This window comes from Mauremys mutica, chromosome 24 (genome assembly GCF_020497125.1).
Source record: "Mauremys mutica isolate MM-2020 ecotype Southern chromosome 24, ASM2049712v1, whole genome shotgun sequence".
Lineage (NCBI taxonomy): Eukaryota > Metazoa > Chordata > Testudines > Geoemydidae > Mauremys > Mauremys mutica.
Genome location: NC_059095.1, coordinates 17,151,947 through 17,179,605, shown reverse-complemented (window position 1 = coordinate 17,179,605; position 27,659 = coordinate 17,151,947). Strand labels below are relative to the sequence as shown.

Sequence of the window (27,659 nt, the reverse complement as noted above, 5' to 3'; positions counted from 1 at the left end):
TCTAGCAGATAATCTTACCATGTTTAGCAAAGAGTAATCCTGAACGAATGTTGAACACAGAGTGGTGGTATTTAGGGAAGTCTGCAAAGCACTATAAAAGCAGCTTCATACTACTAACTGAAGGAAGCTATCATTAGAATGTTTTTCTAGATAATTGTGCTGCCATTCTTGACCAGAGCTGTATCTGAATTATTTTCTTTTGTTATTTTTATCTCCTTTTAGCATATGGCATTGGCCTTCTGGTGACCTTTGTAGCCTTGGCATTGATGCAGATGGGTCAGCCAGCTCTGCTCTACTTGGTGCCCTGTACTCTTATCACTAGCTTTGCTGTGGCTCTTTGGCGTAAGGAGCTTGCAATGTTCTGGACGGGCAGCGGCTTTGCGGTGAATACCAGTTTGATATGAGTGTCTTCAAGAAATACTAATATTATAAATCCTAAATAGAATTAAAGTTGAGTAAAATATTGTAGTACTATCCAACAAAACAAAGAACTTGATATTTTGCATTCATTTAATGTTCATGTTTTGGTCCTAAAGTCTTTTCAGGCTTTAGCAATTGTATAAAATGAGTCTTAGAATTTTCTGCTTTAATGTTTGTAGCCACTAAAACTAACCAGTATAAAGTAGATCAGTCCCTACCTATCCACCCTGATCCTGCTCTAAGTCTTGGTATTTGTGACAAATAGCTTTCTTGTATGTTTTATTAATTATAACTTCATCAAGTAACTTCCATGAATATGAAGAATTGTAAGGATCTTTTTGCAGGTTAACAAAAGGAGTTAGGGAGGTAGGGAGTTAATTTAGGATCTTAAATTGTCACCTTTAGGCTAATCTGTTAAATTCTTTGTTGCAAGTTAAATGAAGGGAGTAGGTACCTCATAGTAAGGGATAATTCATTGAACAGATATTTAATATAAGGGTAAAGATGCAGCAAATCAATTGAAGATCCTGCAGAAAGAGACTAGATTTTTCATAAGGTGTCCCACAAGTTTCTGAAACATCCTGGTTTTTCACTTAAGTCAAAACACTTGTGGATTTGTTTTTGTATTTGTTTGTTTTAGAACGATTTTTTTTTGTTCAAAATTTATTCCCATACAGAGTATAATTTATTGTGTGTTCACCAGGAAACACTGCCCAGTGGAATGAGAGTTCAGTGTGATAAACAGTATTTGGAGTGAAGAGACAAGTCCAGTATCAAAGCAGTTCTTTTGCTCAGAGTGAATGTTAGTCAATTGATCGGTTTCATGATAAACTCAGGCCTTGTCTATACCACAGAGGGTTTGCCAATATAACTACACCTCTACCTTGATATAATGTGACCCAATATAACACGAATTCGGATATAACGCGGTAAAGCAGCGCTCTGGGGGGGCGGGGCTGCGCACTCTGGTGGATCAAAGCAAGTTCAATATAACAGTTTCACCTATAACGCGGTAAGATTTTTTGGCTCCCGAGGACAGCGTTATATCGAGGTAGAGGTGTATATCAGCATAACTATACTGGCAAACCCACCTAGTGGAGACATAGCTTATACTGACAGGAGTTCTTTTGCTGATGTAGCTTATGCCAGTTCCCTGATTGAACTGAGCTATCTGTATAACTGTGTCTACACTTGGACTTTTGCCAGCATAGCTATGTCAATTAGGATTGTGATTTTTTTTCATATACCCAGCTGACATAGTTATACTGGCAACATTTGGAAGTGTACACCCAGAACACTAAGTTGCTATGAAAAATCCTCCCCTCGGAGAATTATGCAACTATTGGGTCAGAAGCTGGCAGTAATAATACCAGCACACTTTAAAAAACAAACACTTTAGTCCTTGATTATTTTCATGGCCCCAGAATGTTTCTACAAAAGTCTTTCTCTTTTTTTATTTTTAAATATAGTCACCTTATTCTGTAGGCAGTTCAAGGTATGAGAATAGGGAGAAAATGACTAACCATAAAGATACATTGTGGAATGAAGTTTAAATCCTTTGTTTAAATCCTGCTGATACCCACAATTTGTATTTAGTATCTATATCCCTTTGATATGAAAAGTTTGGCTATCTAAAGGCCACATTGGAAACTTGTTGAGTGCAAAAGTGCAGCTGATTTGTGTAAAAGAAAGCCGTCACTAACATCCTTAGAAAGGAGTGCAGCCCATTGCAGATTAGTGCAACGTGGGTGTTCAGATGAAGATGGTTTGTTAGAATCTGTATTCTCTACATTGAGGTTAATGATGGCTATAAAGTGGGCTTTGCCCATCTCTGGTCTACACAAATGCCAGGCACAGAGCTAATAGGCAGGTTGAGTTTGAGTTGGTAATGTATAGGAAGCTTGACCTTTAAGTTTGAAGAAGCTTGTTGGAATCAAATGTACAAGTCAAATGGCAATTTCAGGTAGGAAGAGCATATATAGAAATGATAGACAAGGACTGAAAGGAGGAGAGGGCACTTTCTATTTAAGAGAACATACTACAGGAACCAAACTTGAGCCCTCATGATGCAAATGGAAAAAATGAAACACAGCGGAGAAAACCAATAAACCATCTTACAGGTAGTCTGTTAAAGACACCTAATCATGGGGAACACCAGAGCAAATCACTGGTAAAGGATTTAAAACAAATGGCTACTGCTATCCAGATGTTTGGGACATTATCTGTATTGAATATGTATCCCTTAAATTTGATTACTCTCCAGTAGAAAGGAAAAGTTAGAGATAGGACCTAATGGGTAGAGCTTGGGGCAGGGGGTTAATTTCTCATCTCGGTACTTTGTGAACTTGGGTTGTTACTTAACATATCTTATACCTCAGTTCCTCAACTGTAAAATGAGAATAAAATGTCTTAGGGGAATTGTGAAGCTTAATTAATGTTAAAATACTTTGAGATCCAGTGAGCTGTGCCAGAAAAGTGCCAGCTGTTATTTATTATTAGGGAGGATGGGAAGCAGCTGTCACCATGGCAGGTAAACAGGAAGAGAGCTGAGAGTGCTTCCCATATCAGTCAGAGATAATGAGCCTATGGGCTTTAAGCATTTAATTAGATTCCTCAGAGAGCATTCTCCTACTGTGTTTTGTTACTCAGTGGGACCTGCCCAGAGAATAGATGTGCAAATCTTTCAACAATTAGGGATGATTTGAATTAACTGCAGTTGCGCAGCAAGTAATCCTTCTCCTTTCAGTGTGCTTCAGTTCATATTTTTGAACTCCTTCACCAAAAGACCATTGTGTAATTGCTGTTGGCCATTCAGTATAATAATTGGTCTCCTGTAAAAACTAGCTTGTTTTGAGAAATTATGGTTTAAATTGCTCTTAGTAGCTCTTGTTAGTAGCTCTTAAATAGTAGCTCTTGTTACTCACTGCACATCATCCTAAAAATGACTTTGCTGCTTCATCCTAAAAATGATTTTTATTTTTATTTTTTCTTACAGAAAGACCTACCTCATCCTCCCTTGGTGCTGGCTCCTGTCAGTTGCCCCAGCCCCCCCAAAGATACGAATGCACCAGCATCTCAACAAGAAGCAGAACAACAAATGACCAACCCCACGCTCCATGCAGATGATCGAAATAACCCTTCCCAGTGTGCAGAGGAGCTGCCTAACTTGAATACCAAGGAGCTGACCAATCCCAGCATTCGAGCAGAACAGCCACAAATTTCCATCCCACAAATAGAACAACAAACCAGTCAGAACAAGGATGATCCTGAAAGCAAGAGCCTAACAGTAGAAAAGAACCAGCTGGATTAGATGATGAAATAGGAAATCCTCTCTCCCCCCTCCTCCCCCCATCACCAAACTTCCCCACATAAAATCAGAAAACCAGTATGTAGACTGGTTCAGTAGTGTTCACATTCATTGAGGACCCTCACTGGGAATCTGATCATCAAATGCAAGGATATTCTGCCTTTGACTTCAGATACAGCTATACATTTCAAACAGCTTTCTGAAATATGGTGCTTTACAAAAATTCTGATGTATAAATTTCAGTGATCATTTTATTACTTGGATGCCTTTTACCTTTCCTATTTCATTATACTAGGGTAATATTAAGAATTTTTATTTATACAGTACTCTGGGCTTGTGTGGCTGTTGTGCTGCTTTAGTATAGTGTAGATTAATGTGGAGGATAAGCATTGGACAAGTCTGCTACAATGCTAAGAGGGGAGAAATACTGTAGTTTTATAGATATTCCCTCCTTGATACTTTTAAATTTCTGCTTGTAAAAGCCATTGATGCAAGTGAATGGTTTAGTATAAATTGACACTCAAGAAATGTTGAGAACTGGTTAAATTACCAGCCTTCTGAAAGGATTTGTTTTACCATGGTGCATTAGATGCATCTCTTTCCTCAACTTTTTTTTTTCCACTTCCAGGTGCCTGGGTTGAATGATATTCTAGATTAAAAGGCAGGATGCATTGATCTCCAGTAAGCACTGTAAGCACTCCTATGAATTCTAGGGTCTGTCTTTGAAATAAAACATTCACTGAGTGGACCTTGCAGAATAATACACAGTAGACAAGCTTACTTGAAGTATCTTTGATGTTTTTTGTTTTGTTTTGTTTTTAAAAGCACCCCACATCCTTATTTACCAGATAAATCAGATCACAAATAGTAACATTCTGCACAACTTAGTGGTCTAGCAGAGTGGTCTGCAGGAGACTTTAAGCACTGACTTTGATTTAGGATGTTCAGCTGGTTTCTTTGAATCTCTGCTTACTATTATTTTTATTAATATAACTTTGATTTCTATGGGTTTGTCTACATTACAAATATTTTGCTGGTATTGCTATACCAGTATAGCTATGTTGACAAAAACTTCTAGTGTAAATGCAGCATATGCACACAGAAGGGTTTTTTCAGTTGGCATAGTAACACCATCTCTCCAAATTATGTTAGCTGTGCCAACTGAAGCACTCTTCTGTTGTCATAGCTGCATCTACACTTGGGTCAACTGCAGGGAGGAGGTTCTTACCCTTGGCCAACATAGCTATGCTGAGAAAACTTTGTAGTGCAGACTTGGCCTATTGCTGAAGAAAAGTCTGAAGTTCTCTTCAAAGGAGAGCTTGTGGTGCAGCTGTTCATGGTTTGCAACCTCTTTATAACTGGTCAGCTGCCACAAGTCAGGTTTTGTTTTTGTCCAGGAGTGATCAAAGTGTGACCTGCAAGGTTTTAGAATGAGGCTATAGCCACCTTCACTTGTTCTAGAACTGCGGAATAGATGCCCTACCATGCAATGGGAGAGCAGTATCTCCACAATGAAGTTTAGGGAGACTACAGTCTATTCAGCTTTAACAAGATTAGGTGGTGTTCATAAGTTGCCAGTGCAGCTTTTCAATATTCAAAATGTGGGCATCTCTTGTGCAACCTGACTCGCTTCTTTGCACACCTGTTGCACATGCAGAGGGGCAAAGTTGTCAGATTAACTTTTGTTAATTATAAATATTATGTAGAATCTATTCTGTTTGAGAATTTACTGATCAGAGCCATTTAATTTATTTCTAAGACATGCACATTCTTTATTTTAATTATAAACATTCCAATCCATTCAAAAAAACCTTGCATTTTAAATGCAATTAACAAGGTTTTCAGGAACCTGTTAATATCCTGGAAATAGAATATAATCTTCAACTCGATGGGGAGGGCCATCCCTCTGCCACTTAATAAATACACTTCTTCTGAGAGAAGAATTATTGCAAGACATATAGTGTGACACTTTCAAGAGTATAGTCTCAGTGGACCCAAAAAATGTATTAATATAAAGCTCCAGTTGGCCTTTTGGATCAAGTTTTGAAAGGCTTTCAGTTGGCAGCTGTACGTGATGATTCTGTTTCTGTTTTCCTTCCTTTGAGTAGGCCTTCTGAAAGTTTATGCTGTGTCTTTTAGACTGTAGCCGCTTTCCCTTTACTGTTTCATGTTAAATGGACAATATTCATTTTCCAGAATATTAGAGGCTTTCTGTAAAACTACCCTGTGGGTTCAGAAGTTTACCATCTTCTGTCTAAGCCTTGATGACCTTAACTGGGCTCTGTCTGCAAGTTGACTCAACTCTGGCTGAAATGATGGTGAGTTTCTTGAAAGGTTTTCCGAGTCCTAAAGTCTGTAGTGTGTTCAGATTTGGTTTTCAAATTAACTGAATGCAACATGTTTTGAACAGTACTAAAGAGATTTTACCTATTTTATTTCCTCTTCTCCTTTATGAGCAATGTTGTTTTTGCTGAGGGTAAGCTGAACCAGCTTTTAGTCATGCAGAGTGACAGAGATGCTTGTGTTGGACACTTCAGCCAGCTGGATGATGCCTTAATTTAAGCCATTTTATAAATATGTATATTAAACATTTATAAACAAACAAACAAAAACTGTGTTTAAATAATAAACTTGACAGATGAATGCCAGGAAATTCAAAGTTGACGCTGATGTGTCATGACATTTGAATTTCCTTTTGCCTTGATTCTCTTTCAACCATAACATTAAACATAATTTTTATATGTTTAATATTCAACCTGTTTTATTTGGTGATAAAGTATTAAGTTTTATCAAACTTCCTGAAACATACATTTCTTTTCATTTGCTGTGGTGTTGCTTCCAGAGGTGAAACAGAGGTCTGATGGGAGAACGTAGACCATCATGTTGCCTGTAACTAAATTGAAAAGAGAGAATTCAGAGCATTATAACTAACTTGTAGTAAGCATTTTAAAGTCTCTTTTATTGTGTAGTCTTCTTGGCTAATCTGTTTAGGAGAGATCATTTGCCTTTGCTTTTGTGAATTATCCCCAGAAATATCATGTGCACATTTCACCTCCTATAAAGACATGTAAGGAAATGGATATGGTTAGCACACTAATGCAATACCTCTGGTTAAAATAGGTGATTTGGAGATGCTTTGACCATTACAATACTGTTTAAATCAGGTGACCCTGATCATTCTATGTGGCTGAGGCTGTCTGGGCTCTATCTCTGTGCTGAGCAGTAACACTCTCCCTCATGATAAACCAGTTTGTTTTAAATGGTTCATGATAAGGTTACATTTTTCTATTTTATTTTTTTTTAAAGCTTCCTTGATTGGTTTTAATATTGTAAAACTCAATATTGCATTGAAAAGAGCTAGCAATATTTTCATAAGTTTAATTTTTTATTTGATAGCAAACTTGTCAGTACAATGCCAAATTATTGTTGAAATGCACATTTTAAAAGTAATGCTGAAGCATTTAATATTTGCATCCTTCAGTATCTGGTTAACTGAAAATTAATTTGCTATAATAATCAGAGGATACAGAATTTACTTCCACAAAATTGTGTGTTCGGTCACAAGTACTTGTTTTAGTGACATACATTTTTCCTGTTTCATACTCCTTTAGAATCTCTACAGCAGTGGGAGAGGGAACTAGGTTTATTTTGGCTCTGACATCATAAAATTCTAATTAGCACACCAAATCCTGTCTTCAGTTCCACCTGTCTGTCCTATTGAAGACAGAGGGGTTGCACAGATGGAACAGAGGACAGAATCTGGCCTGCAGAATTTTGAATAGAGGTTGTGCATGAGTCAGAAACACTCAAAACACTATTTTAAATTATACTTCTCTTTCTTTAGTCATATTACACATGAAGAGTATTTTAAGTGCAATCCATTACAGCATGAGAAAACTTACCCTCCTTTTTAAGATAACAGTGAAAGATAAGACAACTCCGCAAGATGTAGAAATTAAACCCCTGAAACCACTTATCATTGACTGAAGGTGAACTTGTAATCTAAGCAATCAATGAAGTTCCTAGAAAAAAGGAGAGGGGAAATCAGTAGCATGCATTCAGTTTTTTTCTGCATCTTTTCCACTGGGATCATTAATACATCTGTAGAAGATTGCCAGTTTACTCCATTGTTTTTATCCTTTTTCTGTATTAACCACCTCTGATCTGGTTGTTCTTGTAGCTGATTTCTTTACCTCTAAGCTGAACTTTCAAGCCTTTCCTTTAGACTTTGCGTTTGTGTTACGATTGCCCTCAAACTTTCCCTCACATTCCTACTGCCTTAAAAGTCTTAAAAGCATTTTTCTCAGCAGTGCACAGTTCATGAGCCAAGTTTGTTTCTGTACCCATGATCTGTGTATCTGAGGGTATGTCTTCACTACCGGCCGGATTGGCAGGCAGTGCTAGATCCAGCAGGGATTGATTTATCGCATCTAATCTAGACATGATAAATCGACCCCTGAGCACTCTCCCTCGACACTCAAGTTCTGCGAGAGGTGCAGGCAGAGTCAATGGGGGAGCGGCAACAGTCGACTCACCGCGGTGAAGACACCACGGTAAGTCGATCTAAGAACGTTATTCATGTAGCTGAAGTTGCATAACTTAGCTCGATTCCCTACCCCCACCCCCCAAGTGTAGACCAGGGCTAAGATTGAGAGCTCCATGAGTGTGATGGCAGTATGTTAAGGAAGGCAGCAATGACCAGTGGTGACAGAGAGGGACCAGGCAGTGTTACTTTGGCTCACTGTACTGAGGCAGGGCTCTGAGGTAGTAGCTGCATTACCTGGGCAACTAATAGAAAGATGGTGAATTGCCATCTGCTTACAGTTTTGACCTCTGTGTTGTGTACTGTCCTGGAAGCTCTCATGGTCCTTTATAAAGACATGGGATTTTAAAGGCTGTTTTCTACTAAAACCCTGTTCTTCTGTAACTCAGTCCATGTTGAAGCATCTTTCCAAATAAAATGATTGAGCAGATGTGCATGTTGAACCTCTCATCTCTGTGGAACTTGCCCTGTAGTTTTTGGAAGCCTCTTCTGTTCCTTTTCCTGCTCGCTTGTAATCATAGAATCATAGAATTCAAGATCAGAAGGGACCATTATGATCATCTAGTCTGACCTCCTGCAAGATGCAGGCCACATAAGCCGATCCACCCACTCCTGAAATAATTCTCTCCCTTGACTTTGCTGTTGAATGCTCCAAATCATGATTTAAAGACTTCTAGTAGCAGATAATCCACCAGCAAGCGACCCCTGCCCCATGCTTCGGAGGAAGGCGAAAAACCTCCAGGGCCACTGCCAATCTACCCTGGAGGAAAATTCCTTCCCGACCCCAAATATGGCGATCAGCTGAACCCCGAGCATGCGGGCAAGACTCTCCAGCCAGACCCTCTGGAAAAAGGCTAACAATATCCTATCATTGTCCCTTTGTACTAATTACCATTGTGGCATGTTATTGACCTATTGATTAAACCCGTTATCCTATCATACCATCCCCTCCATAAACTTATCTAGCTTAATCTTAAAGTCATGGAGGTCCTTCGCCCCCACTGTTTCCCTCGGTAGGCTGTTCCAGAATTGCACTCCTCTGATGGTTAGAAACCTTCGTCTAATTTCAAGCCTAAATTTCCTGACTGACAATTTATATCCGTTTGTCCTCGTGTCCACATTAGCACTGAGCTGAAATAATTCCTCTCCTTCCCTGGTATTTATCCCTCTGATCTATTTAAAGAGTGCAATCATATCTCCTCTTATCCTTCTTTTGGTTAAGGAAAACAAACTGAGCTCCTCAAGTCTCCTTTCATACGACAGGCTTTCCATTCCTCGGGCCATTCTAGTGGCCCTTCTTTGTACCCGTTCCAGTTTGAATTCATCCTTCTTAAACATGGGAGACCAAAACTGCACACAATACTCCAAATGAGGTCTCACCAACGCCTTATATAACGGGACTAGCACCTCCTTATCTCTACTAGAAATACCTCGTCTAATGCATCCCAAGACCGCATTAGCTTTTTTAGCGGCCACATCACATTGCCTACTCATAGTCATCCTACGATCAACCAGGACTCCTAGATCCTTCTCCTCCTCCATTACTTCCAACTGGTGCGTCCCCAGCTTATAACTAAAATTCTTGTTAGTCATCCCTAAATGCATAACCTTACACTTTTCACTATTGTATTTCATCCTGTTACTAATACTCCAGTTTACAAGGTCATCCAAATCTCCCTGGAGGATATCCCGATCCTTTTCCGAATTGGCAGTACCTCCCAACTTTGTGTCATCCGCAAACTTTATCAGCCCACTCCTACTTTTGGTTCCGAGGTCAGCGATAAATAGATTGAATAAAATCGGACCCAAAACCGAACCTTGAGGAACTCCACTGGTAACCCCCCTCCAACCCGACAGATCACCCTTCAATACGACCCTCTGCAGTCTCCCCTTTAACCAGCTCCTTATCCACCTCTGGATTTTCATTTCGATCCCCATCTTTTCCAATTTAACCAGTAATTCCTCATGCGGTACCGTATCAAACGCCTTACTGAAATCAAGGTATATTAGATCCACCGCATTTCCCTTGTCTAAAAAATCTGTTACTTTCTCAAAGAAGCAGATCAGGTTGGTTTGGCATGATCTACCTTTCGTAAAACCATGCTGTAATTTGTCCCAGTTGCCATCGGCCTCAAGGTCCGTAACCACTCTCTCCTTTAAAATTTTTTCCATGACTTTGCATACTACAGATGTTAAACTAACAGACCTGTAGTTACCCGGGTCACTTTTTTTCCCCTTCTTGAATATAGGAACTATATTAGCTAATCTCCAGTCAAACGGTACAACCCCCGAGTTTAGAGATTTATTAAAAATCATCGCTAACGGGCTTGCAATTTCACTCGCCAATTCCCTTAATATTCTAGGATGAAGATTATCCGGGCCCCCCGATTTACTTCCGTTAAGCTGTTCAAGTTTGGCTTCCACCTCAGATACCGTAATGTCTACCCCCATATCTTCATTCCCATCAGTCCCTCTATCACTATTCCTTAGCCCTTCATTAGCCTCATTAAAGACCGAGGCAAAATATTCGTTCAGATATTGTGCCATGCCAAGATTATCCCTAATCTCCACTCCGTTTAAAGTTTTAAGCGGTCCCACTTCTTCCTTCTTGGTTTTCTTCCTATTTATATGGCTAAAAAACCTTTTGCTATTGGTTTTAATCCCCTTCGCTAGGTCCATCTCCACCCGGCTCTTTGCCTTTCTCACTGCTTCCCTACACCCTCTGACCTCAATAAGGTAGGTTTCTTTGCTGATCCCTCCCATTTTCCACTCCTTGTACGCTTTCTGTTTTTTCTTAATCACCCCTCTAAGACGCTTGCTCATCCAGCTCGGTCTAAAACTGCTACCTATGAACTGTTTTCCCTTTCTCGGGATACATGCTTCTGATAGCTCCTGCAACTTCAACCTGAAATAACCCCAGGCGTCTTCCCCCTTTAGATCCCTAAATATGTTAGTCCAATCCACTTCCCTACATAGTTGCCTCAATTTAGTAAAGTTAGCCCTTTTGAAATCGTAAAGCTTAGTCTCAGATGCAATTTTGTTTATCCTTCCATTTATTTTGAAACGAATTAGCTCATGATCACTCGAGCCAAGGTTGTCCCCTACAACCATTTCCTCAACAAGGTCCTTGTTACTTACCAAAATCAGATCTAAAATGGCATCCCCCCTCGTCGGTTCAGCAACTACTTGATGAAGGAATTCATCAGCTATCACGTCTAGGAAAAGCTGAGCCCTATTATTATTTACTAGCATTTGTTTCCCAATCTATATCCGGAAAGTTAAAATCTCCCATGATCATACAGTTCCTATTAGTATTTACCTCCTTAAAAACATTAAAGAGCTCTCTATCCATATCCAGGCTAGATCCCGGCGGTCTATAGCACACCCCAATCACTATTCCAGGGGACGCTCTAGTAGTTTTCTTCCCCAATGTGACCATTGCCCAAACAGACTCTGTATTATCCATTGCATTGCTAGTTATTTCGTTACTTTTCACATCATTATTGACATACAATGCTACTCCCCCACCTTTACCTTTGTATCGGTCTTTCCTAAACAGCACGTACCCTTCCATACCTGTACTCCAGTCATGGCTACCGTTCCACCATGTTTCGGTTATTCCTACGATATCCGGTTTCAATTCTCGGACCAGGAGCTCTAGTTCCTCCATTTTGTTACCTAAGCTTCTCGCATTGGTGAACAAACATCCTAATTTTTGCTGTTTGGCTCCTCTCACCCTTTTCACCCAACTTGGTAGGGACACAGTACTACCAGTATGACCTGTCGATCTAGTATCCGTCCCCCCCTCTTCCTTATACCTAACCGTCCCCCTCTGGCTATATCTGTTGTTATCCTGTTGTTCTCACTCCCAATGTATAAATTTGGCGTGGAGAGTACCTGGACCTCTCCCAACCGTCTCCCCCCAATGTCTAGTTTAAAGCTCTTTTAATCAGATGAGCCAGCCTCCCTCCTAGAATTCTACTTCCTTCCCTACTTAGGTGGAGCCCATCCCGTGAGAACAGTTCTCTGTCCCCAAAAGCCTCCCAGTGCCCATACATCCCAGAGCCCTCCTTGTAACACCACTCCCTCAGCCAACTATTTATCGCCATGATCCTGTCACCCCTTTGGCGCCCTTCCCTAGGGACAGGTAGAATCCCACTGAAGATCACCTGAGCCTCAATTTCCTTGAGCGTCTTACCCAACCTGGCATAGTCTCCCTTGATTCTCTCTAGTGAGAATCTAGCTGTGTCATTCATTCCTACATGAAGGATGATCAAAGGGTTCTTACCTGCTCCTCTTAGGATCCTTTTCAACTGCAGGTCCACATCCCATATTTTAGCGCCCAGTAGACAGCACACCCTTCTGTTCTCCGGATCGGCCCTGGTCACAGGCCTGTCCAACCTTCTCAGTATGGAATCCCCAATCGGATAGACCTGCCTTTGCCTGGGGACAGTGCGGTCCTCTAACCTATCCTCTGTCCCCCCTGGTTGCAAGCTCCTTCCATTCCTATCATCCCTTGTGGTTCCCCTTAAGCCATCCTGTATCCTCCCTGGGCCCAAACTTGGTGCTGCCTCCATGGACTCCTCCCCTCTTTCTATCGGGCTAGCCGCTCTTCTCTTTTTCCTTGCCCTCCCACCGTCAGCTACCACCTGCTGTACCCCTTCCTCATTCTCCAAACCTTCAACCCTGTTCCTTAGCTCTATTTCTCCTTCACTGGCTCTCCTTTTCCCCTGCCTGCTTCTCACGGTCACATGCTTCCACCGCCCATATTCCTCGTCTGGCAGTCCCCCCTCACTGGCCTTAGCCCCTGCTTCCCCCTGTACCTCTGGGCATTCCCCTTCAGTCACTGCTTGCCATTGCTCCATCAGCTGCTCAAACCCCCTTCTATGCTCTACCAGGGTTTCTACCTGCAACTCTAGACCCTGGATCTTTTCCTCCAGCAGCTCTATTAGGCGGCACTTCATGCATACATAGTACTGTTCTGGCTCCCCCGCTAGAACCATGTACATACCGCAGCTGCTGCATGCTATCATCCTCGGTGTATCCTCTGCTGCTTGGCTCATGGCTGCTGCTGTCTTGGCCTCACTCGGCGTTCTTACCTGGGGAACACGGGAAGCACGGTGCCGCCCCCTTCTGCCTCCCCCTGCAAACTCCCACTCAAACTCCCCTGTTAGCAGCCCTGTTGGCCGGCTCCTGGGCCGCTGCGATCAGCTGTGCCGCTGCCTGGCTGGGCGGCCGCTTTTATAGGCCCCCTCCTCCGCCTAGCTCCGCCCCCTAATCAGGGCTCAGCAGTCTGCCCCGACAGAGAGACACAAGTAATGTTCATACCAGGAATATCTCTGGATTGAGTCTCCTTAACTACTTTCTATTGAACTCCACTTGTGTTAGGGATTCCTTGGCTCTTTCATGTAACTTCTCTTATGGCCTCTTTGGCTTGGCCACAGAATCATTTTTTCAGTTCTTGTCACTCCTGCTTTGGGTGTCTGGAAATGAAATAAATAGGGCCCTACAAAATTAACAGTCCAACTTGGTCAATTTCACGGTCAAAAGATTTTAAAAATCATAAATGTAATTATTTCAGCTATTTAAATCAGAAATTTCATGGTATTGTAATTGTATGGGTCCTGACCGAAAAAAGGATTTGTGGGGGGAAGGCGCAAGGTTACTATGAGGGGGTCATGGTACAGCTACTCTTACTTCTGTGCTGCTGCTGGTGGCACTGCCTCCAGAGCTGGGCGACTGGAGAGTGGCAGCTGCTGGCTGGGAGCCCAGCTCTGAAGGCAGCACCACCACCAGCAGCAGTGCAGAAGTAAGGATGGCCTGGTATGGTATTGTCACCCTTACTTCTGCGCTGCTGCCTGCAGAGTCAGGCCCTCAGTCAGCAGCTGCCACTCTCTGGCCACCCAATTCTGAAGGCAGCACAGAAGTGAGGGTGGCAATATTGCGACACCCTCCCCCCCTAAAATAACCTTGTAGGGAATTTGGTAGCGCCCTAAGTATAAATGATCACAAACATAGACTCATGACCTGCTTGTAACTTAGCTTTGTCCCAAGTTATCTTTTACACTTAGTATTTCTGAACCCACTCCTGTAGGCAGCCTCCTTGCTGAAAAAACAATTTCACTCTATTTAAAAACAAAATATTTTGTATCAGAGGGGGAGCCGTGTTAGTCTGGATCTGTAAAAGCAGCAAAGAGTCCCGTGGCACCTTATAGACTAACAGACGTTTTGGAGCATGAGCTTTTGTGGGTGAATACCCACTTCGTCGGATGCATGTAGTGGAAATTTCCAGGGGCAGGTATATATATATGCAAGCAAGAAGCAGGCTAGAGATAACGAGGTTAGTTCAATCAGGGTGGATGAGGCCCTCTTCTAGCAGTTGAGGTGTGAAAACCAAGGGAGGAGAAACTGCTTTTGTAGTTGGCTAGCCATTCACAGTCTTTGTTTAATCCTATAAAATATTTTGTGGAACTCCTTTTTAATGCTTGTTAGAGCAATTTGGAAAATGCTTAAAGAATATGCTCCATGGGGCACTTGTATCATCTGGGTCACAAATAACATCAGTCTTTAGCCAGACAGCATCTTCAGCAGTAGGCTCAGAAGTGCCAAATGTAATTGAGTAGTTGGGGTGCAAGAGATTTCACAAGTTATTCAGGGTGACCAGTTATTCTTACCCTGTGAATATTCATAATGCAAAGCTGTACAAAATGGGGTGTAGTTTCACTTTAAAACACTGCTCAGGACTGGGTTGGTAGTTGTGCATGCTGCTGTACTACAATGCTTTGGGACAAAAGTTTGGTTCTGTAGGCGTTTCAAGTACAGGAAGCTGAGATCAGCCTGGTACAAGAATTTCATGTAGAATAAAAGTTTTCATCCATAGATCTCAAAACATTGAACATGGTTCAAAGGATAGCATGGACAAAGGATGGGGGATATTTGTGATAAAGATCAGTTGTACAGGAGCTCTGTGACAGCAAAAAGATCCACTGCTTAGTTATTATTTCCAATAATCTCACTGAATGGGATTTTCAAGAGCACCTAAGGAATTTAGGAGCCCAGCTCCTAACTGACTTTTAATGGTGGTTAAGTGCTTTTGGAATCCCACCTGCTATGTATTATGACTATCTTCAATATATTGTGATATTTCATGAAAAGTTACTAATACACTGTCACTGCCCCAAAAACAAAACAAAAAAGCCACGGCAGCCCAATCAAGCCATTCCACTCTTCGGCGACTGGTCCTTCACTCCAAGAGGGACTGAGGGACCCGCCGCCGAAGACCTGGATGTGCCACCCCAATAGCAGCCGGAGTGCCACCCATTGGTATTGGCTGCCCCAAGCACCTGCTTCTTTAGCTGGTGCCTGGAGCCGGCCCTGCATATTCTGAGGTGCAGTCCATACCATTGTGAGTAACTGTGTGGGCCTCACCATGCCTTACTGTTGCAGCTTCCAACCTGGGCCACTCCCAACCAGTCTACTAGCATGCAGGTCATACCCTAAGTGTGTGTGCTAGACAGCCCTGGACCAACAGCTCTAACCCCAGCAACCTGTCTGCAGCCCCACCACCCCATTCTGATTTCCACTGGCCTGGGTTGTGACCAGCAGGGTGACCCCAACACTCTCCCAGTCCTGAATTTTTCCTAACCATGTGCTTTGCAATGTCCAGCCTCTCATTGACAGTTCAAAGAAATAGTATGGTTTGCTTGCTCCTTTAAGGAGACAAAATACACACCAGTTTGCCACATTAATTGGAATTGACAACCACTTTAGTACAAACACAGCACTGTTGGTTTAGCTTAATAGTAAAACAAGTTTATTAACAAAAGGAGGTTGGATTTTAAGTGAGTTTATGTATAAGAAAAAGTTAAAATAGTTACAAGCAAATAAAAGTGAAAACTCGCATATAAAACTTAAGCTAGCAAGGTTTGGTTCCAGGCTTTGTTCAAGATGGCCTTTCTCACCCCCCTCTCTTCCAGCAGGCTGGTGACTGACCCTCTCCTTGGTCAGGATCTCTTTCAGAGGCCCAAAGGTGCTGCTGTATTTGTCTTCTTAGGTAAAAAAGAGAACTTTGGGGTTTTCTACCCCTTTCTTTGAAATGGATTCTTCCAAAGGATTACCCCCCAAAAAATTATTCAAGCTGTGAGGAAGGCAACATGGAATCTGGTAGCAAAGGAAGATCCATGATCTTTCTTCCCCAACGTGTGTTTGTTGAAATGCAAAGTGTTCTGTTTCCTGCCATCTTCTCCCCCTGCTATATTGATGGTCCTTACGTAAATATGCGCACTTCAGTCATAATTCCATCATATATCCATAACTCTTAATACCCATTGCGTACATACAGCATGCAAGAATATTAATGATTAATGAGTTGTTAATTTCAAATGATACCTCACAAGGCATATTTTGTACAAAGGTTATTACGGTAGTGTGTAGAGTGTGATAACAGGTGCTTAGTGTCACATACATCACTATATTTGAACAATCACCTTGCTATAATTAATACTGCGAGAAATAGAATTTGTTCGTTAGAGCAAGATTGTCTTTTAGAGCCATTCATTCCCTCGAAAAGGGGCTTTGAGACCATTCCGACTGCTGTAAGGAAGCTAAGAGAGCTGTGTAGGGCCCACCAGAGCTACTTTGTCCCTCTCTGTAGGATGTACAGGGCTCTTGGGAGTGATGCTCAGCTCTGAAATTTCTTTAGTCTCATGATTGAATGCCACTGTCATGAACTCTCACTTGCAGCACTCAGCAGGCCTTTGCTTGAGCGAAGTGTTCGCTATAATGCAATTTGTAGGGCTGTACATGGCAACACATGGGAAGCACAGAATCATGTGTACAGTTGAATAGATACAAAATTTCCCTTTGCCCCTTTTCAGACTTATAGGATTTCATAAACTGCCTGGAAAGAAAGCTCTCTAAAATGTGTAGATATTTGATCTAACATTTCTTCAACAATAACCAGTCCCTGAGAAATTAGTGGCTGATCCTAATAAGCTTGTTTCTCACTTTCAGAACTGAATAGCTGTATGAGGTACAAGAGGGTGTCTCTGGGCATTGAAACAAGAAATTTGGCTCTTTGCTGAGCATTTCTAAGTTTAACATGCACATGGTACTGAGGGAGGGATCGCTCAGTGGTTTGAGCGTTGGCCTGCTAAACTCAGGGTTGTGAGTTCAATCCTTGAGGGGGTCATTTGGGAACTCGGGTAAAAATCTGTCTGGGGATTGGTCCTGCTTTGAGCAGGGGGTTGGACTAGATGACCTCCTGAGGTCCCTTCCAACCCTGCTAATCTATTATTCTATTCTGAGTACAGCCAAATTTAAAATAAAGCAAACATTCATCTGTAAAACTCCTGTCTTCCTCATGCAATTCCACAGGAGGGTATGGGAAGGGCTGCTGCCATCTATAGGCTATTGATTGGGAGGAGACAAAAAAATTGTAAACATACGGGCCTTGCATTTAATGCTGAACCAATGGTCATGTTGATACCTAGAAGAAAGGAATTCAACTGTAGGCCAGCTGCTGAGACATCACCAGATTCCCTAGCACATGCAAGTTTCTTCCCAGATGCCATCACCAGCCCACTATCTCTGCTGAACGCAGCTATCGTGATTGGTTGGGGTCACAGATAGTGTACACAGGACACAGTCTGTTGAAGGCTTTGAAGATCAAGACCTGACTTCAAATTGAATCCTGTATTGGATCAGGAACAAGTACATTGTGCATGGTAGTGTGGTGACTTTGTTTTGTGCCATGTTAATGTAACATGTAACAGCTCTTCTAAATACCTACGCCTTCCTCTTGGTCTGTACTTTCAACTGTAATCAAGCCTAGGAATGACAAATGCATGAACCATTGGTACCCAGACCCACATCTCAGAGTCTTCTTGTCAATCTAATACAGGGGTCGGTAACCTTTCAGAAGTGGTGTGCCGAGTCTTCATTTATTCACTGTAATTTAAGGTTTTGCGTGCCAGTAATAAATTTTAATGTTTTTAGAAGGTCTCTTTCTAGAAGTCTATATAACTAAACTATGGTTGTAGGTAAAGTTAATAAGGTTTCAAAATGTTTACGAAGCTTCATTTAAAATTAAATTAAAATGCAGAGCCCCCCAGACTGGTAGCCAGGACCAAGGCAGTGTAAGTGCCACTGAAAATCAGCTCGCATGCCGCCTTCAGCACCTGTGCCATAGGTTGCCTACCCCGGTCTAATATGTAGATGGCATTTTTGACCACTGATACTGTAGTAGATCTAAGATCAACAGAATGCACAGTACCCGAACCGTTAGTGGACAGATGCCCTCTCCTGAGGACAATGTTTTGATTTTAGCAAGTTCTTCTTCCTTTGCCCACTAGCATCACCGACAAGTGCACAACAGACACTTGACAAAATTACCGTACTTAACCCCCCCACCCGCAAAGTTTATCACTATGTCATTGTCAACAGATGTCCAATACATCTGTTAGTCTATAAGGTGCCACAGGACTCTTTTTTGCTTTTTACAGATCCAGACTAACACAGCTACCCCTCTGATACTATGTCATTCAGTTTTTTTAAAAATTACCATGGACCTCAACATTTTTACCACAGACACATTGCTGACCTGTGATCACCTAAATCTTGCCCAGATTTAGTTGCAGCTGGCAGGTCTTCATCCAGGTACACATCTTCCTCAGGCATTGGGAGAGTTGTGTGATGGTGCTCTCCATTTGTAGGGTAGGAAATGTAGAGTTAATTGTCCTCTAAATTCTGCTGGCACTGATGTCTTCTATGTCTTGTGATCTTTGCTGTGGACTCAATATGTATGTTGACTAGGATGGAGAGAAGGAAATTTAAATTTGCAGAAGAATGTTGTCTAGGTACATGAGCAGCGGCCCATCACAACCTAGAGGAAGGGGTAGAGTCAGTACAGTGTAAGACTGCCCAGTCCTGCCATATCAGTAGCACCTACTAGCCAAAACTGCTGACAAAGAGAGTCTGAATTTGTTAGTGTTCAGTTACTAAAGAGAGATCCATCAATGACTATAGCCTGTCTAGTGTACTCGCAGAAGATTAGCTGTCACTTTGTTCAAGAATGGTAGTAATTGATGAGATTATTCCCAATGCAGTATTTTTTAACTTTATCTTTAACCAAAGGAAAACATCTATTGTCTTAAAAGTTTGACTGTGGTCAGAACAATGACATTAAAATGGCACATCCTCCCTCACCATGGAGCCAAATTTAAGATGCTTAAGTGTGTGCACAGCAAGGAGACAAAAGGAGTTGAGACCCTGAACCTGAAGACTCCACACACACCCCAGTATGCCATGAAAGTGATCCCTTGAGTGGGTTTCCACAGCTAACAGTAGAGGTTTTGAAAAATCGGCATGCTATAGATGTGACCAATGGTCATATGCATGATGCCAACACACTTAGCAACAAGCTTGCATGGAAAGATAGCAGTGGGCCGTCTTTCTGATTTCCCTCTCTACCCCCCTACCCTCTGCTATTACCAACTGAAGCTGGTGGTTGTGTGCATGAACTGCTTTGTTTTCAGTTTGGGGGCAAGGATTTTGATTCTTAGACCTCTTGTAGTTTGTGCAAGTAGAGCTCTTTATTTCAAAGCCGTGGTAATGACGGGATGATATCTGATATCTGTCTGCTTCTTGTGTGTCTTTAGGTCTCACCTACTTGCTCACTGTCACTGTCAGGCTTTTATTCCTCATAGAATCATAAAAGATTAGAATTGGAAGAGACCTCAGGATGTCAATTAGTCCATCCCCCTGCTCAAAGCAGGACCAGCCTCAACTAAATCATCTCATATTCCTGCAGAGCCAACAGCAGCTATGGGAGAGCAAATGAATTTGTTCTCTGCCTAGTACATTAGCAGTAGCATTGTCAGCTAAATTCATCACCATAAACAAAGGGTGGAAGTCAGTCAGCAAAAGCCCAGCTTGATGATTGGCTCACAGGTTAGGTTTACTGTGTTGGCAATTGGATAATATTTTGAGTTTTCAAATGAGCAAATTTGATCCTGGGAGCCACTGACAGAATAAATATGGGACCCAACAATTTCATTCTGCGCACATATTAATGCAACACCTTAGAACAAAATATCGCTGCACTAGGGCAGCTTGCTGTAGGGTGGGTTATGGTAGGTTTTTTAGCCTTTTGAGGTGGATGGTCTGTTCAGTATGTGTAGGTTAGTCATATCCCTACTGATTCTCCTACTACTACCATGATGAAGGAAGTGGAGACAGACATAGTTGTACATGAGTGCTGATTAAACAAAACCAATGCTGCTTTATCAAAAGAGAACTGGTGCTGCTTCATGTGTGGAACAGATGGAACATTTAGCCCAAATCACAACATTCCACCCAATATGGAGAACATTTAAAAGACAAGATATAGGAATGTTTTTATTAAAAATTGGTTTATCTTGGATGCTTGACAGAAGCTGCTTTTGGGAGAGAGGCTTATCTGTGGAGTGCATAATCTACAGACCAGTTCTAATGGGCTGGCTTTATGGAAGGGCCTTGTAATAATGTGTAAACACAGCATATCAGTTAGTATTGTAAAGACTTTAAACACTAAGGGGGTATTAATCTTAGTTCCTGGGGAGTCATATATTTAACTCTGCATATGTAAACCTGAACTGAACCCTTTAAACTAGTATTTCACACTGTATAGTACAGTAGCCAAATACAAGTTTTGGGCCCTGGGGTAGTGTCCATAGAGTGTTTTTGTTTTTATGTGGATTCTGAATTTCAGTATCCTAAATTCAAAACAATTGCCTAATGACATCTTGTCATGCTTGAACATTTTGAAATCTGAGTGCCATACTCTGAGCACCTCCCTCCAGACGCTCAAGCCAGGTGAGAGTGAAATCACTTTAATTACATTTCAGTTATTTTTAATGAAAGCCGCACACTAATATTTTGTTATGGAACATAATTAGCAAAGAGGTACATATGTAATGTCTGTATTGGTGTGTGTATAATCCGTATATTTTGCTAGTGCACCCTCACCTTCCCCCTAAGGCATATTCTTGTACTCACAAACCATGCGGACAACAAATCCTTGCATATTTACTCATGAGAATTAATTTACAAATATTGGACAGTTATAGGCATTAACAGATTATAAACCAAACAGAGATTCAACTCTTTTCCTCATTCACTGTTCCCTTAGACTCCACTTAGCACCCAGAGGCAATAGTAAACATTGTCCGTGGTAGAGTGTCAATGTACGCACTTACAACTGGAATTCACCAAATGCAAGAATTGAACATAGCTGGCCCACAGTATTCTCTGACACAATACCAAGGATAGTAGGCACTCAGTGACAAAAAAACAAACAAACATGTACAGGTGGGTCTAACACTAGCCTTCACTATTCAAGAGTGATAGGCCTACAAGCAAGTTCATGAGAGGTTGACATCAAGAATATTTTGTCATACGAATTGGATCCTGTACAAGTGTCCATGTTCGCTAACTGATTACATGAGGAATTCTACAGCTGAGTCTAACCTAAATAAGCAGCTGTAGACAGAAGTGTCAACTAGACATACTTCACAAGAAATATCCTATACAGGATATCCTATATCAATATCCTATACAGGATATTGATGGTTCAACAATTCCTTGGGTTACTCAAGCGGCATCGTCAAGGACTTTGACCAATTTCAAAGTCTATGGTGAACATAAGCTAGCAGCAGGTGATGTACATCTTGTCTTTGACAGGTACAAAGACTTCAGCACAAAGAGTGTCACAAGATCTAGCAGAGCCACAGAAGCAAGCAGAGTGCATCAGTTGAGTATAAGTACACAGCTACCTCCACTAAAAGTTGTCTTGACAGTTACTGAAAATAAGAAACAGTTGACTTACATCATTTATACGGAACATATTCAAGACAAGAAGTTTGACCAATGACACACACTAAAGCACAAACTAGTCATCACAGGCAGAGACAATACCCCAGTGGAAAATGGGGTATACATGGGCCATAAAAGAACTGGAGGTTCTTCTTCAGGTGCTTATTCATGTTAATTCCAATCAGGTATGCACATGCCATGTGCACAACAGCTGGAAGATTTTTCCCCTAGCAGTATCCGTAGAGTCGGCCTGGGCACCCCCTGGAGTCGCGCCCTCATGGTGCCCAATACAGGGCCCTGCCAACCCGACATCCCCTCAGTTCCTTCTTACCACCTGTGGCGGCTAGCTGGAACTCCCCGCTGCTCTTGTGCTTGAAGTGTCTCGGGGAGGGTCACCATTGTAAAATCTGTAGAGGGTCTTGACCCAGGACCCTCAAGGACCAAGAACAGTGCCTTCAAGTTCTGCTTATGGAGGCAGCACTTCGGCCTAAGTCGGACCTCGGTGCGGTGGACCAAGCCCCAAGCACCCCTTCCTCGGTGCACAGTGATCCATGCGCAAGCCAGTGCTGAGGGAGGACTCCTCCAGAGACCCACGGCTCTGTGCACAGGTCCCAGTCTCACTCCCCAACCAGGTCTAAAGACCAGGTGACCAGCAAGCCTTGAGGACCTACAGCTTTTCTCCACACCGGCAGCATTTGAGGCAGCATCGGACCTCCTGTAGCTGACAGCACCACCCTCCCCTCCAAGGCAAGAGAGGTCGCCAACGCCGGTTCCTGGCCCAATACACTCTATGGGCAAGCTGGCGATGTTGGCGGCAATGAGGGTATCATCCCCTGTGTGCTGAGCCCCGGCACTGGTGGCCCGTATGGGGGAGCTGCTACTGTCCCCCAGTTGGCATCACTCGCTGGCACCAAGTGGCTCTGCTCTTCTGTGTCGGAGACCTCAAAGTCAGAAGCAGAGTCATCGCACTTCAGTAGGATCAGAAGATCCTGCTCCTACTGCAGCTGACAGCCCTACCTGGGACAGTGGCAGGCTCCTCAGTGGCCCTTCTGGACACCCTGGGCCTATCACCAGAGACTGGGCAGAGTCAGGATTTCAAACCAGTGTCGGTGGCCTCAGTGTCCTTCGGGCCACCACACATGCCCTCCACACCAGGGATCCTGCAGGGGACCCATCCAGCAGCTTTACTGACGTCGACAATCTCGGCACTGATTGGGGCATTGCTGATGGGAATGCTGATTGCCGCACCATCCTCAGCACTGACCATGGCACCACCAGCAACACCATCCATGGCACTGACCACGGCACCAGTGTTTCTCACTCCTAGGGACTCCAGAGGGGCCGAGGGCAGGGAGCAGGCTCCTGTGCCGGCCACCATCTCATCCTCTTCCTCTCTGGATGAGATGGTGGCTTGCTCAGCAACTGCTCCAGCCTTCAAGGGTCCTACAGCAGCTGCTGAGATGAGTGGCCCAGAACCTGAACATCAAACCTGAGGAGATGGTGGAGGAAGCCGAGCTGATGGTCAACATTCCTTCCCCTCCAGGGCAATCCCGTATCGTGCTGCCACTGATTAAAACCATCAGCGATGCCACGAAGACCCTGTGGCAGATCGCGTCCTTGTTGCCACCTACCACCAAGAGGTACGAGCGGAGATACTTTGTCCCCTCAAAGGGGTAGGAACACCTATATATGCACCCTCAGCTGGACTCTCTGGTAGTGAACATGGCCAATCAGCGTGAGCACCAGGGCTACCAGGGGCCCTTTCCCAAGAATTGAGAGGCCAAAAAACGGGACCTCTTCAGGAGAAAATCTGTTCCATGGGGGGGCGGGGTTTGCTGCTCCATATCGCTAACCATCAGGGGGTGGTTAGCAGGTACAATTATAATATTTGTGGGGCCAAGCAAAAATTTGCAGAACTCCTCCTTATAGAATCTCATGTGGAGTTTTCTGCACTGGTAGAGGAGGGCAAATTAATTTCCCATGCGTCCCTTCAGGCAGCCGGGGATGCAGTGGATGCAGCATCTCACATCATGGCTACCGGTGACCATGAGGAGGAGTTCCTGTCTGCAGGTCTCTGGCCTCCCATACGAAGTGCAGCAGACAACCTGCCCTTTGAGGGTAAGTCTTTGTTTTCTGAGAAGACTGACTCTCACCTGCGTAGCCTCAAGGACTCTCAAGCCACCTTGAAATCCCTGGGCCTCCACACCCCTGCCAACCAACGGAGCCCCCACCAAGGAATTATCAACCTCAGGGTAGGAAGGACAGGTTGTGCAGGAGGAGTAGGAACTCAAGGAAGAGACCTCACCCGTCCTCTGGCCAGGGCTCTGGCGAGTCTAAACCCTCCTCAGGCCCAAAACAGGCCTTTTGAAAGTGCGCCCAGGGGCGATGCACCAGTGCAAAGACTGGATCCATCCTGCCTTATCTTTTCGTCCCATCTGTCACCTTTCTACCATGTGTGCCCATATTACGTCGGACTGCTGGGTACTCCGCATGGTAGAGAGGGGATATTCGCTCCTATTCTCTGCCCTCCTGCCCTTCCAGCCCCCTTCCCCATCCCTCTTCAGGGACCCTTCTCACAAGCAACTCCTTATACAGGAGGTGCAATCGCTCCTCTTGGTGGGGGCAGTGGAAGAGGTTCATCAGGAGTAGAAGGGCAAGGGCTTCTATTCCCGGTATTTCCTAATACCGAAAGCCAAAGGCGGGCTCAGGCCCATCCTAGACCTACGAGAATTCATTAAGAAACTCAGGTTCTTCGAGTGCTTGCTCATATCGATTCCAATTAGATGCGCGCGTGCTGCGTGCACGATCGTCGGAAGATTTTTACCCTAGCAACACTCGGTGGGTCGGCTGAGGTGCCCCCTGGAGTGGCGCCCTTATGGCACTGGATATATGCCCCTGCCGACCCAGCACCCCCTCAGTTCCTTCTTACCGCCCATGACGGTCGTTGGAACTGGGGAGTGTGGCTTAGCTGATCTCCACTTCCCTAGCTCTTAGCTCGTTTATACTTGTAGATAGTTGTTATAGAGTAGTTAGTAGTAGTTTCTAGTTGTAGTTAATAGTAGTTATTGTCTTTAGTGTACATAGTAATTGGAGGTAAGAGGTTTCTCCCTTTCCCTCCTTCCCAGTACCCGGGCTCATGCCTAGGTTTCCATGCTTGGCCTGCCTTAAGCCAATGCCTACGGGAGACCCCCACGACTCCTATTTGAAGTGCCTGGGGGAATCCCATCAATCAAATAAGTGGCATTCAAGCCTTGAACCAAAAAGGAGCAGGACTTTTGCTTGAAGCAGCTCCTCATGGAAGCGGCACTTAGCCCAATGTCCTCAGCCCTGTGCTGAGATCCGGCACTGTCGGTCTGAAGCGCGCCTCCAGCACCGGAAACAACAGCTTCACAACCCGGCACTGGCAAAGACCCCCAGCACCAGACATCTCTGGCACTGCTACCAGTGCGGCACCGCTTGCTGTCTCCAAGACCCAAGAAGCAGCACAAGCAACCTGCTGCACCTGTACAGTTGCCAGCACCGCCTGTGCCCACCTTGGAGCAGCGTCCCGTGCTGGACCGCCCCGCGAAGGCTCCGACTCTGGCACCGTCTATTCTGGCGCTGCAAGTGCCGTTGAGTCCAGTGCATATAAGCTCCCCATTGTGCACCGCGTTCGAGCTCGGCCTGCCTTCTACCCCGGAGACTTTCTCCATGGCACGCGACCTGATTGCGCTCACCGAGCTGGGACTGTCACAACATTAGGTACCACCGGTGCGGGCTGTTCCCTCGACAGGGAAGCCCTCCATGATGTGCCCTCCGTCACAGAGCAAGATGGGTCGGCACTGATCTCGGTCCCAATCCAGATCACGGTCCCAATCCAGGCGCTGGTCTCATCCACAGCACCGCTCGCTGTCCCGGCAACAATCACCATCTCGGCGCCGGTTGCACTTGTGGCTCCGCTCTGCCTCTTGAAGATCTTCTTCCCGGTACACTCGGTACCGGTCCAGCTCCCGGCACCGATCCCGGCGCCAGTCTACTCAGAGTCGTTCCCGGCACTGCTCCGGCCGTAGATCTTCATAGAGGTCCAGATCTGCCTCCCAGCACTGATACAACTGTCAGTCCTGGTCCAGGTCGCAGTACCACTCGAGACCGCGGCATCAATCTCCATCTCCGTGGCGCGGCCTACAGCACAGGACAGTGTGACCCAGCATGAGCGATCGGCTCCACCTTGGCCGTCCCGCCCCAACTCAAGGTCGTCCCAAGTGGAGAGTGGCTACCATGTCCATGAACAAGACACGGACGAGGCTAGCCAATGACACGATGAGGGGCATGATCCTGCTCAGAAACCCCCACAACGGTCCTTTTGGACCCCTTGAGCATACCATCAGGCCCAAGGTGTCCCATCGGGGGCTTCTCGCTCTGCCCACTCGGAACCCTGGGTTCCAGAGACCACTGTCAGTTGCCTCCCCCGCAGGGGGTTCAGACGCAACGGCCCTACCCTCAGCTCAGGCCCATGCACCTACCATGGTGGACCTAGGGCAGCCGGACACACACACACACCTGCAAGACTTGCCCCAGGACCCGTTAGTCCCTGGCGTATCCTCCTCGTCTTCACCTGACGCGGCGGTGGCGGGCACGTCCTCCTCTGGCCCACCACCTATAGACCTCCGTGCGCACCAAGACTTACTTCGTAGGGTGGCACAAAACATGGACCTCCAGGTGGAGGAGGTGGTGGAGGTCGAGGACCCGGTGGTGGACATTTTATCTGACGAGACCCTGACTCATATAGCCTTGCCATTTATTCAGACCATCCAGGCTAATGCCACCACAATCTGGCAATTTCCGGCATCTATTCCTCCCACTGCCAAGGGGGTGGAGAGGAAGTACTTGGTCCCCTCCAAGACTATGAGTACTTGTACATTCACCCTCAACCGTGCTCCCTCGTTTTGCAATCCGTTAATAAGAGGGAAAGACACGGCCAACAAACTCCTGCTCCTAAATCCAAGAACGCTAGATGCCTGGATTTATTCGACTGAAAGATCTATTCTACAGGCAACCTACAACTCAGAGTGGCTAACCAGTAGGCCCTCTTGAGTCTTATAATACCTGGAACTCGATGGGGCAGTTCAAAGAGCTGGCTCCTCAGGAGCCCAGGGAGGAGTTCAGGGCCTTGCTAGAGGAGGGCAAGAAAGTAGCCAGAACATCTTTGCAGGCTTTGATAGGTGCGGCAGACTCGGCAGCTAGGACTCTAGCCTTGGGCATAGCTATACACCGCATTTCATGGCTGCAGGTGTCCAGTCTCCCACCAGAACTGCAGCAAATGATTCAGGACCTGCCCTTTGATGGCCAGCAGCTATTTTTGGACAAAACTGACTCCAGACTCCAGAGTCTGAAGGATAACTGGGACATCATGCGTTCACTGGGCATGTATACCCTGGTGACGCAATGTAGGCCCTTCCAACCCCAACCGCAGCGCACCTACCCTAACACCCAGCCGAGACAGGATCTCTCTAGAAGACGCGGCCGGAGTTATAGGAGGAGGCAACCTGGTCCTCAGAC

General features: G+C 44.5%; 2 protein-coding genes across 5 annotated transcripts in view; both read left to right on the top strand.

Moving 5' to 3' along the window:
* Positions 1-6,475, top strand: part of SPPL2B (signal peptide peptidase like 2B) — a 141,545-nt gene extending 135,070 nt beyond the window's left edge. For 3 of the 4 annotated variants that reach the window (XM_044999087.1, XM_044999086.1, XM_044999088.1), the window contains 2 exons: positions 223-383; positions 3,416-6,475. In XM_044999087.1, the coding sequence (XP_044855022.1) occupies positions 223-383; positions 3,416-3,730 (476 nt within the window). In that variant the 3' untranslated portion in view covers positions 3,731-6,475. Of the gene's footprint in view, positions 1-222; positions 451-3,415 lie in introns of all 4 variants that reach the window. The other variant, XM_044999089.1, reaches the window with a different exon arrangement.
* The window catches only part of TMPRSS9 (transmembrane serine protease 9), a 179,219-nt gene continuing 157,574 nt past the window's right edge, over positions 6,015-27,659 (top strand). The window contains exon 1 of the mRNA XM_044999084.1: positions 6,015-6,045. The gene's annotated coding sequence lies outside the window, so the exon portion shown is untranslated. The remainder of the gene's footprint in view (positions 6,046-27,659) is intronic.